The sequence below is a fragment of the Staurois parvus genome, unplaced genomic scaffold (genome assembly GCF_062004578.1).
Source record: "Staurois parvus isolate SC_StPar_1 unplaced genomic scaffold, SC_StPar_1.0 ptg000697l, whole genome shotgun sequence".
Classification (NCBI taxonomy): Eukaryota; Metazoa; Chordata; class Amphibia; order Anura; family Ranidae; genus Staurois; species Staurois parvus.
Genome location: NW_028318493.1, coordinates 5,249,624 through 5,268,844, shown reverse-complemented (window position 1 = coordinate 5,268,844; position 19,221 = coordinate 5,249,624). Strand labels below are relative to the sequence as shown.

General features: G+C 42.8%; 1 protein-coding gene across 4 annotated transcripts in view; it reads left to right on the top strand.

The window, feature by feature from the left end:
* Positions 1-19,221, top strand: part of VTI1A (vesicle transport through interaction with t-SNAREs 1A) — a 734,144-nt gene that overhangs the window by 216,232 nt on the left and 498,691 nt on the right. For all 4 annotated transcript variants that reach the window (XM_089653082.1, XM_089653081.1, XM_089653080.1 and 1 more), the window contains one exon: positions 13,647-13,731. In XM_089653082.1, coding sequence (XP_089509208.1) covers positions 13,647-13,731 — 85 coding nt within the window. The remainder of the gene's footprint in view (positions 1-13,646; positions 13,732-19,221) is intronic.

Here is a 19,221-nt window from a genome sequence, read left to right as displayed (position 1 = left end):
GGAGAGAACCAAGAAGTTGGGGGAAGAGTGTCCAGCTGTCCTGTGGTAATGTGAGTCTGTGTCTCCCTCAGTGAAGAGGGCCTGGTGGATAGGATGCAATGGATGATCCTGCGGCATTGTGAGTAGAAAACCTAAGTGTGGGGCCTTAGTGACTGTGTGTAGCTCTTAGTTCCTAAAAAGAAGACATAGTCACCTGTTAGCTGCAGAGAGTTATGTTGGACTTTTTGTGGAAAGCGAGAGTCCTGAAAGAGTTTAGTTCACCAGTTTGGGGTATCCCATGCTCCTTTTACCCCATCCAAGTTCAATATTTCAATAAAGTATCAACAGACACCCCTAGACTGTTCTATTTGAGCCAATGAAAATGCAGGAAATACCGTGTGCCTGACTGTGTGTGCATGGATCTGGGGAAAAGCATCCGTTTCACCAACAGCTCCTCAGGGGTGCTCTACAGAAATATTGGCTGATGGTCTGGAAACCCTGTCGTGTTTTTACATTTCTATGCAGAGAAAAACAAACACAAGTATCGGACCAAATGGTGGAAGAGTCTAGGCAGCTTTATTGATTCATCTTATGATTGAAAAAAACAGGCAACATGTTTCTGGAGCTAAAAACACTACTTTCATCAGGACTTTAATATTGCTAGTAGTTAAAAGACTCAAAAAGGCAGAGTTACCAGCATACGTTAATCAAACAGAAATATCTCATCTGTTGGTAAGACAGCATGACCTTGGAGAGAATTCATACATCACTGCTTGAATTCTGCCTATTTGAGTCCTTTAACACATGCAATATTCGAGCTCTGATGAAGGGGGAGTGTTTTGAGCCCCTGAAACACGTTGGATGTTTTTGTGATCATACTATGAATCATTAAAACTATTTGGACTCTCTCACCGTTTGGTTTGGTACTCTTATAGTGTTTGTATGTTTTGAAAGCTTTGCTTTACGTGAGTAGCCTCACCAGAGCCAGTGAACTCACTGAATAATTATGTTTTCTGCATTTTACTGATCAAATACATTTTGAAGTCTCAGCACCTCTTGGATTTGCGTTTCTTTTTTTTTCTTTTTTTTTTTTTTTAGGTTTCCATCGCCGTGTGTCTTGCCCTTATGGAGGTTCAATCTCACTATTTGTCCTGATGAGACAAGGACTGAAAGCAAGGGAAAATCCAAAATATTGAGTTGTCACCCTAACGGGAATAGAGGAGAAATCTTCCAATGGGGATAGTTTTTCCATTCGCCACTGCGAATTTTTCTCACTTTGTGCAGCTTTTCTTTCACTTCCTATTGTGTCAATAGGATAGGAAGTAAAAGGAATATTCCCAATGGGACACAAATGCAAAAAAATTCTCCCCTAATCTTTCTACAATAGAAATTAAATTTTTGGCTTTAGATAGACTTTAAACAAAACTAAAAAAAAAATAATTTTTATTTATTTCAGGTATTTATATAGCGCCGTCAATTTACGCAGCGCTTTACATATATATATTGTACATTCACATCAGTCCCTAACCCTCAAGGGGCGTACAATCTAAGATCTCTAACTCACATTCATACATACACATATTAGGGCCAATTTAGACAGGATCCAATTAACCTACCAGCATGTCTTTGGAGTGTGGGAGGAAACCGGAGTACCCGGAGGAAACCCACGCAGGCACAGGGAGAACATTCAAACTCCAGGCAGGTGGTGCCGTGGCTTGGATTCAAAACCAATGACCCTAGTACTGCCAGGTGGAAGTGCTAACCATTTAGCCACTGTGCTGCCCAATAACATTTACTTTAAAAAAATGCTTTTGTAGCAATATTGTCTCTCAGTCCATCACTTACAGAAAATTCCCTGTCTGTGTCATTTCACCCACTTCCTGTGAGCCCAGGCTGTCATGGACACACCCCCTGGGGTTATTTAAGGAAAAAGAAACAAAACACAAATCAATTGTTCCATATGCTGCATTATGTTATAGCAAATATTATTTTGTTAAGATTTAGATTTGCTTAAGAAGACTTTTTTTTATTATTCACCCCTGAAATTTTTCCCTTTTTATCTGCTGCTCCAGACAGACATAATCCATTATTTTCACCGGAAGGAGGGTGAAGCAGAAATATCATTCAATGTGGTGTGATTTTTTTTTTTGGTGATCTTGTTGCTGTTATTTACAGTCATGGCCGAAATTGTTGGCACCCTTGATATTTTTCCTGAAAATCAAGTATTTCACACAAAAAAGGTATTGCATTAACACATGTTTTGCTATACACATGTTTATTCCCTTTGTATGTATTGGAACAAATATAAAACAGAGGCAGAAAAGCAAATATGACATAATGTCACACAAAACCCCAAAAATGGGCTGGACAAAAGTATTGGCACCCTTAACTTAATATTTGGTTGCACACCCTTTGGAAAACATAACTGAAATCAGTCGCTTCCTATAACCATCAATAAGCTTCTGACACCTCTCACCCGGAATTTTGGACCACTCTTCCTTTGCAAACAGCTCCAGGTCTCTCTTATTGGAAGGACACCTTTTCCCAACAGCAATTTTAAGATCTCTCCACAGGTGTTCAATGGGATTTAGATCTGGGCTCATTGCTGGCCACTTCAGAACTCTCCAGCGCTTCTTTGCCATCCATTTCTGAGTGCTTTTTGACGTATGTTTGGGGTCATTGTCCTGCTGGAAGACCCAGGATCTTGGACGCAAACCCAGCTTTCTGACACTGGGCCCTACAGTGCGACCCAAAATCCTTTGGTAATCCTCAGATTTCATGATGCCTTGCACACAGTCAAGGCACCCAGTGCCAGAGGCAGCAAAACAACCCCAAAACATCATTGAACCTCCACCATATTTTACCGTAGGTACTGTGTTTTGTTCTTTGTAGGCCTCATTCCGTTTTCGGTAAACAGTAGAATGATGTGCTTTACCGAAAAGCTCTATCTTGGTCTCATCTGTCCACAAGACGTTTTCCCAGAAGGCTTTTGGCTTACTCAAGTACATTTTGGCAAACTGTAGTCTTGCTTTTTTATGTCTCTGTGTCAGCAGTGGGGTCCTCCTGGGTCTCCTGCCATAGCGTTTCATTTCATTTAAATGTCGACGGATAGTTCGCGCTGACACTGATGCTCCCTGAGCCTGCAGGACAGCTTGAATGTCTTTGGAACATGTTTGGGGCTGCTTATCCACCATCCGGACTATTCTGCGTTGCAATCTTTCATCAATTTTCCTCATCCGTCCACGACCAGGGAGATTAGCTACAGTGCCATGGGTTGCAAACTTCTTGATAATGTTGCGCACTGTGGACAAAGGCAAATCTAGTTCTCTGGAGATGGACTTGTAACCTTGAGATTGTTGATATTTTGCCACAATTTTGGTTCTCAGGTCCTCAGACAGTTCTCGTCTCCTCTTTCTGTTGTCCATGCTTAGTGTGGCACAGACAGACACACAATGCAAAGGTTAAGTGAACGTCTCTCCTTTTTATCTGCTTTCAGGTGTGATTTCTATATTGCCCACACCTGTTACTTGCCCCAGGTGAGTTTACAGGAGCATCACATGCTTGTAACATTCTTATTTATCCGCAGTTGTGAAAGGGTGCCAATACTTTTGTCCAGCCCATTTTTGGAGGTTTGTGTGACATTATGTCGAATTTGCTTTCTTTCCTCCCTTTTTTTGTTTTGTCCCAATACACACAAAGGGAATAAACATGTGTATAGCAAAACATGTGTTAATGCAATACGTTTCGTGAGAAATACATGATTTCCTGGAGAAATATCAAGGGTGCCAACAATTTCGGCCATGACTGTATTTTTGTTGGGTTTTTTTTCCACACCATTTCACGTTCCCCGTTTGCCATTTCACACTTAGTGAAAAATAACGTAAAAAACGGGCAGCACAGTGGCTAAATGGTTACCCACTTCCTGTGAGCCCAGGCTGTCATGGACACCCCCCCGGGGTTATTTAAGAAAAAAAAACAAAACACAAATCAATTGTTCCATATGCTGCAATATGGTATAGCAAATATTATTTTGTTAAGTTTTAGATTTGCTTAAGAAGACTTTTTTTTATTATTCACCCCTGAAAATTTTCCTTTTTTAGCTGCTGCTCCAGACAGACATAATCCATTATTTTCAGCGGAATGAGGGTGAAGCAGACATATCATTATTATTATTATTATACAGGATTTATATTATTATTGTTATTATTATACAGGATTTATATTATTATTATACAGGATTTATATTATTATTATTATACAGGATTTATATTATTATTATTATTATACAGGATTTATATTATTATTATTATACAGGATTTATATAGCACCAACAGTTTGCTCAGCGCTTTACAATATAATGGGAGACAATACAGCAACAATACAGTTCAATACAAGAGGGTTAGGAGGGCCCTGATCCTTGGAGCTTACAATCTAGGAGGGAGGGGCTAGTAACTGTGGGGGATGGACTGGTATTTTTATTATTATACAGGATTTATATTATTGTTCTTATACAGGATTTATATTATTATTATTATACAGGATTTATATTATTTTTATTATTATACAGGATTTATATTATTATTATTATTATTATACAGGATTTATATTATTATTATTATTATACAGGATTTATATTATTATTATTATACAGGATTTATATTATTATTATTATTATACAGGATTTATATTATTATTATTATACAGGATTTATATAGCGCCAACAGTTTGCTCAGCACTTTACAATATAACAGGAGACAATACAGCAACAATACAGTTCAATACAAGAGGGATAGGAGGGCCTGATCCTTGGAGCTTACAATCTAGGAGGGTGTGATTTTTGGTGATAGGATGATGTGGTGTGAATTTTTTTTTTTTTTTTGGTGAGCTTGTTGCTGTCTATTTATTTATTTATTTATTTATTTTCCATGTTCCCCGTTTGCCCCCGTTTCACACTTAGTGAAAAATAACGTTAAAAAGGTGAAAATCTGTTAAAACCCGACACGTGAAAAGGCCACCTTTCGCCGGCTGTTTTATAAATACCCTCCTCGCGCTAATGGAGGTGACAACGGTTTCCCATCTTGATTGCTCTAATTGCAGCGTGTCCACGGTTCCAAGAAAGCTAATAATAGACGCCGTGTTCCGTTTCGTGGCTCCCCCCCCCACCTTTACACGCGCGCTTTGCTGTTTTTGTATCCTGCATGCATTTGGCGAGTAAGGCAATTACTGCGGGCCCGCCGTTGCCTATTCCCTGACCTTAACTGCTGGTCTTATCCGCGCTGATCTAAATGCATTGTTTTAATGGTTCCTTTTCAGTCACCCACTCCCCGGCGCACGCACACACATACACACAGAGAGAAAAAATATCAAGGCGAGCTTTTGATGTTGCTTTAGCTGCCTCCCTGGTCTGGCCTCCATCTCAGAGATGTGTCACCTATGCCAAGAGGGAATAGGAGAAATCACGGTTTGAATGGTAATGATAACATACTAATCACTTCGCCGCTTTGAAGATGGAAGCGAGAGATCCTGTCAGCATCCCCAGCATCCCCAGCTGCTCCCAGGCTCTGCTCGAGGTGTATTAACTTAAGTGTTGCATGTCAATATAGCTCGCATGCCTGCCATCCGCAGGGGCTCATTAAAGCCGCGGGCTCCCGCTTCGCGAGACATCCACTCACATTAAATACGCGCCACCTCCTTTTTCATCATCGTCATTAGGAATATTGTTATTATTTATTGGAAAGCAGTTGCTTGTTCCTTTCTCTCTCTCTCTCTCTCTCTCTCGCACGCTTACCTCCACGTTTGCATTGAAACAGCATCTGTCACGCTGTGCGGTTTTATTTTGTAAACCCAAGTTGGGGGCGGAGGGAAAGGAAAGGGGCTATTAGACGCGGTTCTGTCATTAAAAAAACGTTACCACGTCGTAGATATAATATGCCAGATTTATTAACGAGAGGGAAATTCAGTGAGCTCAGGAAGGCTTTGACGTAGAGCTCACAATCAGGACGACGGATAATTAGGCCGCCAGGATACACCAGACAATGAGTGTGGCTTGAGACAATGAATCTGCTTCCGTTCTCTGTGGAGGAATAATGCCAGCGATGAAAATCAGCTTGATGTGACTATTTAAAAAAAAAAAAAAAAGTGTATACAATTGGATTATATCCGAAAGCTTTGAGTAATATACATGAATAGATATGTAAAAGTTTTTAGAAGCCTATTAAAAGTGAAGATCTAGAAATGAAGGTGGTAAAGTTGGCTAAGAAATTTCCAAAGCAAAGGTGATTTGCTTTCCATGTTGCCAGTTGTCGCTTTTAAACAGAATAAAATGGCAGTCGCTTTTAATCTGAATAAAATGGCAGTCGCTTTTAATCTGAATAAAATGGCAGTCGCTTTTAATCTGAATAAAATGGCAGTCGCTTTTAATCTGAATAAAATGGCAGTCGCTTTTAATCTGAATTTTAACACCAAGAGAATGCAAGGAGCAGCTCAGTACAGTGTCAAAGATGATCGTTTCTCCATGAATAGAAAAAGTTTTTTATACACAATGGAGGTTTTCAAGCGTTTTCTCAGTAAAGAGTCTGCCCTGGGTGAGTTCTAGGTCTTGGATGCTTCCGCATTGGGATCTCTCTGCCATAATTCCTGACCTGGGAGTGTTTGGTGTACCCATCCACCTCTGTGTGTTCCAGCTCCTCCTGTGACATTCTCCATAATGTAAAATGCTTAAAATTCCTAACGAGCCGGGCCCTCTGTTTCCTCTTGTACCAAATTGTTGTAACTGTAATGTCTGCCTTCATTTTGTAAAGCGATGCGCAAACTGTTGGCGCTCTATATTCATTTATTTTAGGTACTTATATAGCTCCATCAATTTACGCAGCGCTTTACATATATATTGTACATTCACATCAGTCCCTATCCCTCAAGGGGCGTACAATCTAAGGTCCCTAACTTACATTCATACATTCACATACTAGGGCCAATTTAGACAGAATCCGATTAACCTACCAGCATGTCTTTGGAGTGTGGGAGGAAACCGGAGTACCCACGCAGGCACAGGGAGAACATACAAACTCCAGGCAGGTGGTGCCATGGTTGGGATTTGGACCAGCGACCCTAGTACTGCCAGGGCGAAGTGCTAACCATTTAGTCACTGTGCTGCCCATATAAATCCTGTATAATAATAATAAGAGGAGGTTGGAGCTAGTCTTTATTAATGGTGTGAAGACCCAGAAACCCAGTGCAGGTGTGGTGGGAATCCCTTATAATAGCCACAGCAAATGTGTAGAACCAGGAACTCACAGGGGATAGTGAGAACCCTCAAAATAGGCAAAGCACAGGTTCAGAGCCAGGAATTCAGCACAGGGATGGTGGAACCTCTCATAATGAGCAGAGCAAGTGTATAGACCTGTGATCTCTGCACAGAGATGGTAGGAAGCCTTCATAATGAGCAGAACAGGTGTTCAGATCCAGGAATTCAGCACAGGGATGGTGGGAACCACTCATAATGGACACAGCAGATATACAGACCCGTGAGCTCAGTGCAGGGATAGCTTGAACCTCTCATAATGGGCAAAGCAGGTGAACAGACTTTGAAACCCCTAATAATGGGTGTAGCAGGTGTACAGACCCATGAACTCAATGCAGGGATGGCGGGAACCCCATATAATGGGCGTAGCAGGTGTACAAACCTAGGAACTCAGTGCAGGGATGGTGGGAACCAATCATAATGGTCACATCAGGTGTACAGATCCAGGAACTCAGTTCAAGGATGGTGGGAACCCCTCATAATGGGCACAGCAGGTTTAAAGACCCAAGAACCCAGCGCAGGGATGGTGTGAACCCATCATAATGGGTGTAGCAGGTGTATAGACCTGAGCACTCAGTGCAGGGATGGTGGGAACCTCTCATAATGGGCACAGAAGGTGTACAGGCTCAAGAACTCAGCACAGGGATGGTGGGAACCCATCATAATGGGTGTAGCAGGTGTACAGATCTGGTGACTCAGTGCAGGGATGGTGGTAACCCCTCATAATGGGCACAGAAGTTGTACAGGCTCAAGAACTCAGCACAGGGATGGTGGGAACCCCTCATAATGGGCACAGCAGGTGTACAGACTCAAGAACTCAGCACAGGCATGGTTGGAACCCCTCATAATGGGCACAGCAAATGTGCAGACCTTTGAACTCAGTACAAGGATGGTAGGAACCACTAATAATGGGCACAGCAGATGTGCAGAGATCTCATCAGTAGGGTCTCTGAGAGTTGGAATAGATTGCCAGTTTAACTGTGCAGCATTTATTAAGCACTAAAATTGGATCGTATAGATTGTGTTTGAACTTGATTGCTCTTTTAGGTCCTGTGTCGGAGGTATTTTATGTCAGAACTTCTCTTTCTTAGTCTATGGGAATCCAAAAGCAGCTTGAAGCAGGTTGATGCAGCTTGGAAGGAGGTCAAATGCAAGTTAATTGCACCTGTCAATGAATTCTGACTAATCTCAGAAGAGTCCCAGACTGACAACAGACTGGGCCTTTGCCCATTGGCACACATTTAATGCCAGTCAACACAGGCCTTTAAAGTTGACCGCCTGATATAGCAAAATCATCGCTCATGACTCACTGGTGATAAATAACAAGCAATTCCCACATATAGGAAACAAAAGGAGAGCAGCATTTAGTAACGATTAATCATTGATAGTAGCACAATGTTCCAAACATGGACAATAGCTGCTACATGCAACATATAGACATACATTTAAAAGAATAATATACATTGATAAGATTACATTTGTCTTGATGTGACTGGTAAGGTCAGAGACAATACAAAGAATACTAAAGAAAGGGTTTATATGCAGATTCATCAATAGGATCATCAATAAGATCTAGGAAAAAGGTTTAGTTATAGAATGATAAAGAAGAAGAGGAGTGTGGAGGGTATGGTGGCAGATATTGTGTGCAGTAGAAAAGCACGAAGGTTATGAGGTTGGGCAGTATGTGCAGGAGAGGAGTGCCAAAAGGTATGACATTGGGGCAGGAAGGGTATGACAATGGGCTGTTTCTGTGGGATAGGGGTGCTGGAGAGGATAACAGCAGAAAATGATTGCAGAGGGCATGACATAATGAACCCCACATTGTATTGGCTTCCTCTAATTTACTCCTCAGGGTGGTTTACAATAACTATAGGGAAGGGCAGCAGTATCGGACAGTCAGGTTCTTCTACATCGGAGGGTATGACATCAAGCTTTGTGTGAAGGAGAGGGGTGTGCAGGGATCTGACAGCAGATAATATGTGCAGGAGAGGAGTGTGGGAAGGGTATGACAATAGGGCATGTGTGTGAGAGAGGAGTACAAAGGGTATGACATTGGGCAGTCTGTGTGGAAGGGGAGTGCCAGACGGCATGATGGCAGGAGAATAGTGTATGATGTTGGGCAGCATGTGCAGGAGAGAAAGTAATGGTAGGTATGACAGAGGAAAGTTTGTGAAGCAGTGGTGTAAGGGAAGGATATGACCATGGGCATTGTGTGTGAGAGAAGAGTACAGAAGTACAGAAGAGTACAGAAGTTATGACAGCAGGTAGTACGTATAGGAAATGAGTGCAGAGGGTATGACAGAGTAGGTGCAAGGAAAAGTGTGGATATTATGACAACAGGCAGTATATGCAGGAGAGGAGTGCAAAGGGTATGACAGCAGGCAGTATGTGCAGGAGAGGAGTGCAGAGGGTATAACAGTGGGCAGTACATGCAGGAAAGGAGTGCAGAGGGTATGACAGCAGGCAGTATGTGCAGGAGAGGATTGCAGTGGGTATGACAGCAGGCAGTATGTGCAGGAGAGGAGTGCAGAGGGTATGACAGCAGGCAGTATGTGCAGGAGAGGAGTGCAGAGGGTATGACAGCAGGCAGTATGTGCAGGAGAGGAGTGCAAAGGGTATGACAGCAGGCAGTATGTGCAGGAGAGGATTGCAGTGGGTATGACAGCAGGCAGTATGTGCAGGAGAGGAGTGCAGGGGGTATGACAGCAGGCAGTATGTGCAGGAGAGGAGTGCAGAGGGTATGACAGCAGGCAGTATGTGCAGGAGAGGATTGCAGTGGGTATGACAGCAGGCAGTATGTGCAGGAGAGGAGTGCAGAGGGTATGACAGCAGGCAGTATGTGCAGGAGAGGAGTGCAGAGGGTATGACAGCAGGCAGTATGTGCAGGAGAGGAGTGCAGAGGGTATGACAGCAGGCAGTATGTGCAGGAGAGGAGTGCAGAGGGTATGACAGCAGGCAGTATGTGCAGGAGAGGAGTGCAGAGGGTATGACAGCAGGAAGTATGTGCAGGAGAGGAGTGCAGAGGGTATGACAGCAGGCAGTATGTGCAGGAGAGGAGTGCAGAGGGTATGACAGCAGGCAGTATGTGCAGGAGAGGAGTGCAGAGGGTATGACAGCAGGCAGTATGTGCAGGTGAGGAGTGCAGAGGGTATAACAGTGTGCAGTACATGCAGGAGAGGTGTATAGGGGTTATGACAGCAGGCAGTACATACTGTACAAGAGACGTGTGTAGAAGGTATGACAGTGGACTGTACATGCAGTAAAGGAGTGCAGAGGGTATGACAGCGGGCAGTATATGCAGAAGACGAGTACATAAGGTAAGACAGTAGGCAGTATTTGTAGAAGAGGAGTGAGTACAGAAGGTATGACAGTGGGCAGTACATGTAGGAGAGGAGTATAGGAGTTATGACAGCAGGCAGCACATATAAGAGAGGCGTGTAGAAGGTATGACAGCGGGCAGTATATGCAGGAGAGAAGTATGTAAGGTAAGACAGTAGGCAGTATATGCAGAAGAGGAGTGCGTACAGAAGGTATGACAGCGGCCAGTATATGCAGACGAGGAGTGAGTACAGGAGGTTTGACAGCGGGCAGTATATGCAGAAGAGGAGTGAATACAGGAGGTATGACAGCGGGCAGTATATGCAGAAGAGGAGTGAATACAGGAGGTATGACAGCGGGCAGTATATGCAGAAGAGGAGTGAATACAGGAGGTATGACAGCGGGCAGTATATGCAGAAGAGGAGTGAATACAGGAGGTATGACAGCGGGCAGTATATGCAGGAGAGGAGTATATAAGGTAAGACAGTAGGCAGTATATGCAGAAGGGGAGTGCAGAATGTATGGCAGTGGGCAGTATATGCAGAAGAGGAGTACAGAAAGTATGACAGTGGGCAGTACATGCAGGAGAGGCGTACAGGAGGTATGACAGCAGGCAGTGCATATAAGAGGCGTGTAGAAGGTATGACAGTGGACTGTACATGCAGGAAAGGAGTGCAGGTGGTATGAAAGCAGGCAACACATGGAAGAGAGGAGTGCAGAGGATAGAGGATGAGATGGTAGAAACATCGTATGGATGAGTGGAAGAGAGGGAGTCAGAGAAAACAGAGTGGAATGGCGGTGGCGATGCTGAAGATGTATGCCAGGGAAGTTGGAATGGACAGTGGGGTTACTGCCGGAGAACAAAGTGTGTAGGGGTGGGAGAAGTCAGAGAAAGTAGCGCAGGGGGTTGTAACAAACTAACGCAGAAACTGGGGAAAAGGTTCAACACTAAGGGAACGTGGGTGTGGTGGGAATGTGGACACTGATGATAAAAAAATAACGTTACAGGGGGAGGACTAGAACCCACCTGACCAGACAGCCGCTGGATAGGGCTGTGATTAAACCCCACCCCCTTCTGATAACAATCTCACCCTGTGAGTTGGAGATTGTGGCGTTATCTGCCTGCCTTTCCTTCTCAGCCAATTAGAGGAAGCTTTGTAGGCATTCATAAAATGCAAAGCTCCCTGTAAAAAGTTGAGTGAAGCTCGGCCTAACTTGCTTTTGTTCCGGGTGTGAGACGTGAAGTTCTCATCTAGGTTAGGTTTTCAGAGACCGCCTAAAAGTGAGCAGAGTAGGCGATAGTCTGATAAATTGTGATAGAGAGTTCCAGAGGATGGGGGAAACTCTGGAGAAGTCCCAGAGATGAGCATGGGAGGAGGAGACAAAGGAGCTAGAGAGTAGGAGGTCTTGCGAGGAGCGGAGAGGACGGTTTGGGTGATATTTGGAGACAAGATCAGTGATGTAATTTGGGGCAGAGTTATAAATGGCTTTATATGTTATTGTTAATGTTTTGAATTTTATCCATTGGGCAATGGGAAGCCAGTGGAGGGATTGGCAGAGAGGGTTGGAGGACACTGAGTGGAGGCCAGTGGAGGGATTGGCAGAGAGGGGTGGAGGACACTGTTTGGAGGCCAGTGGAGGGATTGGCAGAGAGGGGTGGAGGACACTGAGTGGAGGCCAGTGGAGGGATTGGCAGAGAGGGGTGGAGGACACTGAGTGGAGGCCAGTGGAGGGATTGGCAGAGAGGGGTGGAGGACACTGAGTGGAGGCCAGTGGAGGGATTGGCAGAGAGGGGTGGAGGACACTGAGTGGAGGCTAGTGGAGGGATTGGCAGAGAGGGGTGGCAGATACAGAACAGTTAGTAAGGTGGATGAGTCTGGCAGCAGCATTCATGATAGACTGAAGAGGGGATAGTCTGCGATGGGGTAGGCCAATGAGGAGGAAGTTACATTAGTCAAAATTACATACCTGCCTGTCTGCCCCTGTACAGTGAGCCATGCATACACAGCTCACTGTACAAATGCAGCAATGTTGAATCTGATTGAACTCCCACGCATACGCAGGAGTGACATCATCCTCGCCCCAGACAGTGACAATGGCCGGCGATCGAGACCCAGAAGCTGGCTGCCCGAAGATATTAGTAGCTGAGCCGAGAGCAGCGGGACGCCGCATCACTGGAGCAGAGGTGAGTATAATTCCGCTTTACGTTTAGTGCTGATAGGAGACGTTAGTCCTTCAAATGAGACGAACTTTGGTACCAGGTGCTCCTACGTAAACAGCTAAAAAAAAAATCACCATTTGGAAGCACTTTCTTTCCCGCTATCTGAGAGTTAGGGGCCTAGGACCAGAAGAGGGTCCACTTATCCTCTATTTCAACCATGGATCTGCTGCTTTGAAGGAAAAATTACTATACGGTAGATCCATCAGAACCAAATTTCACTTCTATTAGTCCAGTGTTATCACTCTCACATCAGGCTCACAAGTCAATAGGAATACAAACACACTTGAAGCAGGTCAAAGGTACCTGTCAATGCATTCTGAATCATCTTACAAGCCACTCAAACAGATTTCAAATGAATGGCATTGAAACAAGCCCAAAGACCGTTGGCTAAGGCCCTTTTCACTGGAAGGTGAATCACTGACCTAAAACAAGCATACAACTAGTGAAGTGTCGGGACTGATCTTGAACCTTTAAAAACAAGTCTGCGAAGACTGTACCCTTATTTCTATGTCAACAGGTTCCCTGTGATACGATTTTCTGCTTTTCAGCTTTTTCCTTTAAAGGCTTCTTCATCTGAACAGAAAGCCAGAGGGTGTAACACCTGTAAAGCCGAGGCCTCCGACCACCTTCTGTATTCATCGCATGCTCTCTCACCTTCAGCAGTGGGGGGACTTGCTGCTGCTCAACACTTAAAAGCCATCTCCCTCTTCTCGAGCTTTACATGATCATGTTCAAATTGATTAATTAGGAAAGTTGCTTTTTTGTCAAGCAGCTGCTAACATCTCTTCTGATCCCCATAACACGGTTTTATTTCCTGTCTTTATGCAGAGGGCACATCTTCTGGATAACACAGAGAGGTTGGAGAGGTCGTCGCGGAGGCTAGAGGCCGGATACCAGATAGCGGTGGAGACTGGTAAGCAATGTGCCAGCGCCCTTTTTTTTTTTTTTTTTTTCTTTTACCTTTGCTACTAAAAGTTGAATTGCAGGCAGAAAAAAAAAAACACGGAGATCTGTATTGAGAAAGAATAGAGGCTGATGGTTTCTAAAAAAAAATACCAGTTCACTAACTCCCTTGTTCTGACTGCTCTTCGGATATCATGATATGTATGCTTTCTCAGGTCAAAGTGTTGAAGGCAGACTCAACCAAGGAATTATTACCATTTAGCTGATAAGCAATGGCAGCTCCATATTTCTCTCAGCATAGATTTATGTATTCAATAAACGATAATCGTATATACCGTATTTTCCGGCGTATAAGGCGACTGAGTGTATAAGACGACCCCCTAATTTTCCAGTTAAAACATAGGTTTTGGGCTATACTCGCCGTATAAGACTGCCCCCCTTCCGAGGAAACACCATTTAAAAACAGATTTTTTAATTGAAATGGTTATGACTTACCGGTACTTAAAATCCTTCAAAATCCTCATGTTCATCCTCTGACATCATAAGTTCATGAATGACATCTTGTGATACATTTGTAAGACAGTCATCATATGGATCGAATTCCAAATCAGATGGTTACCACTGGATGTGCGGTAATACGGTAGCTTCGGCTACATACAGTATACAGTATATATACAGCCCGCTGGATTTGCAGTAATACGGTAGCTTCGGCTACATACAGTATACAGTATATATACAGCCCGCTGGATGTGCAGTAATACGGTAGCTTCAGCTACATACAGTATATATACAGCCCTCTGGATGTGCGGTAATACGGTAGCTTCGGCTACATACAGTATATATACAGCCTGCTGGATGTGCGGTAATACGGTAGCTTCGGCTACATACAGTATATATACAGCCCTCTGGATGTGCGGTAATACGGTAGCTTCGGCTACATACAGTATACAATATATATACAGCCCGCTGGACGTGCGGTAATACGGTAGCTTCGGCTACATACAGTATATATACAGCCCGCTGGATGTGCAGTAATACGGTAGCTTCAGCTACATACAGTATACAATATATATACAGCCCGCTGGACGTGCGGTAATACGGTAGCTTCGGCTACATACAGTATATATACAGCCCGCTGGATGTGCGGTAATACGGTAGCTTCGGCTACATACAGTATACAGTATAAATACAGCCCGCTGGATGTGCAGTAATGTACATACAAAATACCGCGCTGAGCCAAGCTGGATCAAAACAAATGTCCCTATGACAGATTAATCTGTCAGCCCGCTGGATGTGCGGTATATACAGTATACTGCGCTGAGCCAAGCGGTTTCAAAACATATCGGTACGTCCCTACTGTAATCAGCCCGCTGGATGCGTGTATGTACGGTAGCTGTGGCTACATACAGTATACACTGGGCCAATCATGGCGAGCGATGTATTCTGTTAACGAATACAAAGCCTGCTCGGATTGGCTGAGGTTGTGACATCATCAGCCCACCTCTCTGACTCAGCCAATCCGAGCAGGCTTTGTATTCATTAGTAGAATACATCACTCACCATGATTGGCCCAGTGTATACTGTATGTAGCCGCAGCTACCGTACATACACGCATCCAGCGGGCTGATTACAGTAGGGACGTACCGGTATGTTTTGAAACCGCTTGGCTCAGCGAAGAATACTGTATATACCGCACATCCAGCGGGCTGACAGATTAATCTCTCATAGGGACATTTGTTTTGAGCCAGCTTGGCTCAGCGTGGTATACTGTATGTACAGTATTACCACACATCCAGCCAGCTTGACCCAAACAAACTCAAGGTTCACATTTTATACCCCGCTTATAAGACGACCCCCAATTTTTGGGGTATATTTTTAAGTATAAAAAGTAGTCTTATACGCCAGAAAATAGTGTGTGTGTGTGTGTGTGTGTGTGTGTATATATATATATATATATATATATATATATATATATACACAGTGGGGATCGAAAGTTTGGGCACCCCAGCTAACAAATTGTATTAATGTGCATAAAGAAGCCAAGGAAAGATGGAAAAATCTCCAAAAGGCATCAAATTACAGATTAGACATTCTTATAATATGTCAACAAAAGTTAGATTTTATTTCCATCATTTACACTTTCAAAATAACAGAAAACAAAAAAATGGTGTCTGCAAAAGTTTGGGCACCCTGCAGAATTTATAGCATGCACTGCCCCCTTTGCCAAGCTGAGACCTGCCAGTGTCATGGATTGTTCTCAATCATCGTCTGGGAAGACCAGGTGATGTCAATCTCAAAGGTTTTAAATGCCCAGACTCATCTGACCTTGCCCCAACAATCAGCACCATGGGTTCTTCTAAGCAATTGTCTAGAAAACTGAAACTGAAAATAGTTGACGCTCACAAAGCTGAAGAAGGCTATAAGAAGATAGCAAAGCATTTTCAGATGTCAATATCCTCTGTTCGGAATGTAATTAAGAAATGGCAGTCATCAGGAACAGTGGAAGTTAAAGCAAGATCTGGAAGACCAAGAAAAATATCAGACAGAACAGCTCGCAGGATTGTGAGAAAAACAATTCAAAACCCACGTTTGACTGCACGATCCCTCCAGAAAGATCTGGCAGACACTGGAGTTGTGGTACACTATTCCACTATAAAGAGATACTTGTACAAATATGGTCTTCATGGAAGAGTCATCAGAAGAAAACCTCTTCTACGTCCTCACCACAAAAATCATCGTTTGAACTTTGCAAATGAACATATAGACAAGCCTGATGCATTTTGGAAACAAGTTCTGTGGACCGATGAGGTTAAAATTGAACTTTTTGGCCGGAATGAGCAAAGATACGTTTGGAGAAGAAGGGGCACAGAATTTAATGAAAAGAACCTCTGTCCACCTGTTAAGCATGGGATTGGATCAATCATGCTATGGGGTTGTGTTGCAGCCAGTGGCACAGGGAACATCTCACGAGTAGAAGGAAAAATGGATTCAATAAAATTTCAGCAAATTTTGGATGGTAACTTGATGCCATCTGTGAAAAAGCTGAAGTTAAAGAGAGGATGGCTTCTACAAATGGATAATGATCCTAAACACACCTCAAAATCCAGGGGGGATTACATCAAGAGGCGTAAACTGAAAGTTTTGCCATGGCCTTCATAATCTCCTGACCTCAACATAATTGAAAATCTATGGATAGAGCTTAAAAGAGCAGTGCGTGACAGACAGCCCAGAAATCTCAAAGAACTGGAAGACTTTTGGAAGGAAGAATGGGCAAAGATACCTCAAACAAGAATTGAAAGACTCTTGGCTGGCTACAAAAAGCGTTTACAAGCTGTGATACTTGCCAAAGGGGGCAGTACAAGATATTAACTCTGCAGGGTGCCCAAACTTTTGCAGACGCCATTTTTTTGTTTTCTGTTATTTTGAAAGTGTAAATGATGGAAATAAAACCTAACTTTTGTTGACATATTATAAGAATGTCTAATCTGTAATTTGATGCCTTTTGGAGATTTTTCCATCTTTCCTTGGCTTCTTTATGCACATTAATACAAATTTTTAGCTGGGGTGCCCAAACTTTCGATCCCAACTGTATGTATATATATATATATATATATATATATATATATATATATATAAAGGCTAGGTTCACCTTTTGCACCATGTTACCTGTTTTTAGGGTGTAACATATAGCATGGCGCAAATACCTCCCCTCCCATCTTCCAGCAGTAGTCCATTGAAACTTCCTCCCGCACTCCAACTGACAGGCCATAAGGAGGTGTGGGCTTGAGCTGCTGGAAGTGTTTGCAGGAGCCTGACATTGCACCCGTGATCCACTGATCACACACGCAATGGTTTGCAGGCTCCTAAAAAAAAGCAAATATTTAAAATAATAATAATTAAAGTGGATGTAACCCCTTGCATATACGCAGTGAAATGACTGGCCTCAGGTGATACACAGAGATGAAACAAATCATCCTACATAGGTTGCACCTGTTTATTTGCAGTCTTCTCCTTTTTACATCCATTCAAAGTGCAGAATTTGTATAGCTTGTGTGAGATTTCAGAAAACGGGTGGGAGAGCTGAAATCACAAACTGCACAGCTCAGTGAGCTGATTGAAAGGAAGATGCAACACACACACACACACACACACGAACAGAGCTGAGGCTGTCAATCACAGGCTGTGTGCTGGAGGTCCCTCATCTGTCACCTTTTTGCTCTTGGTGTCAGGAAAACTTGCCAGAAGTGATTCATGCTGATAGTAGAGGAACAAAGGAGGAGACAGAAATGACACTTAAATAACTGAGACAATGACACGCTAGAGAGGGCTATGCTTTGTATATATTTCATGTCTGAGGTTTACAACAACTTTAATTCATATTTTTGTGTAAATTTTTTATTTTTATTTTTATTTTTTCAAAAGTGAACCTAGTCTTTAAATGAAGCTAGTACTTGTAGTAGGATCCTACATTATATTAGCTTCCTTTACTCTTCAGTGTGGATAAGAATACCTAAGGGAGAAGCAGTGTTGGACAGTCAGGTTCTTCTACTGCTTTGCTCAGTGCTATCAACCTAACACTGGAAACTTGCAGACAGGAGATAAGAGCAGCGTGCTGCTCCTTTGTCCAGTTAGCAGGCTGGTGGTGGATCAGTAAGGCTGCTTTCACACTGAACTGTTTTTCTTCCGCTTTTGCATTAATAAAAGTGGAAGAAAAACGTGTGACCATTTATTCCTATGGAACTCTTCACAGTAATCTGTTGCGGGTCCGGTGCAGTTTTTTAAAATCCTGATTGCTGCTTTTTTGGTGCAGGTATGGTGCAGCAAAAAAAAAACTCACCTCCCCATTGAAACTAATGTACCCGCTTTATGTTTTTAGTGCGGTTTTTGAGTCACATGTCCTGTAAAAAAAAAAAAAGCACCGCAAACGCTGTTAAAACAGAGTAAAAATAGCTTTACCGGGCATTGTTGCTTAACTGCTATAATGAAAAGTGGGTCACCAACTTAGAAGTGTTTTCTGGCAGAGCACCTGGTTCACAAGACTGAGCAGAGTTTGACATCCTATAGCATTTAAAACATATATGAATTTCAACTGTGTATTTAACCGTTTGTCCGGAGTTCAGCTTTACTTGTATTTTGCATATGCACCCAAGAAAAATCCCATCCTGGCATAAGCTATAACATATCATTCAAAGGATAAAATAATTCTTACAGATTTATATATTTATATAAAAGAATGTAATAGTGAGGTCATGTGGTTTACAAAGGTACTGCTGTTAAATGATCTACTACTTATATGTTTGTTAAAAAACAAAATATATATATATATATATATATATATATACACACATAATATTTAATCTATATATCTCAATATAACTGACTTTATACTCTATACATTTTTGTTTTCCCTCCTCTAGAGCAAGGGTCTCCAAACTTTTCAAACAAAGTGCTAGTATACTGTCCTTCAGACCAGGGCTGGATTTGGGCCAGTGAGGATAGA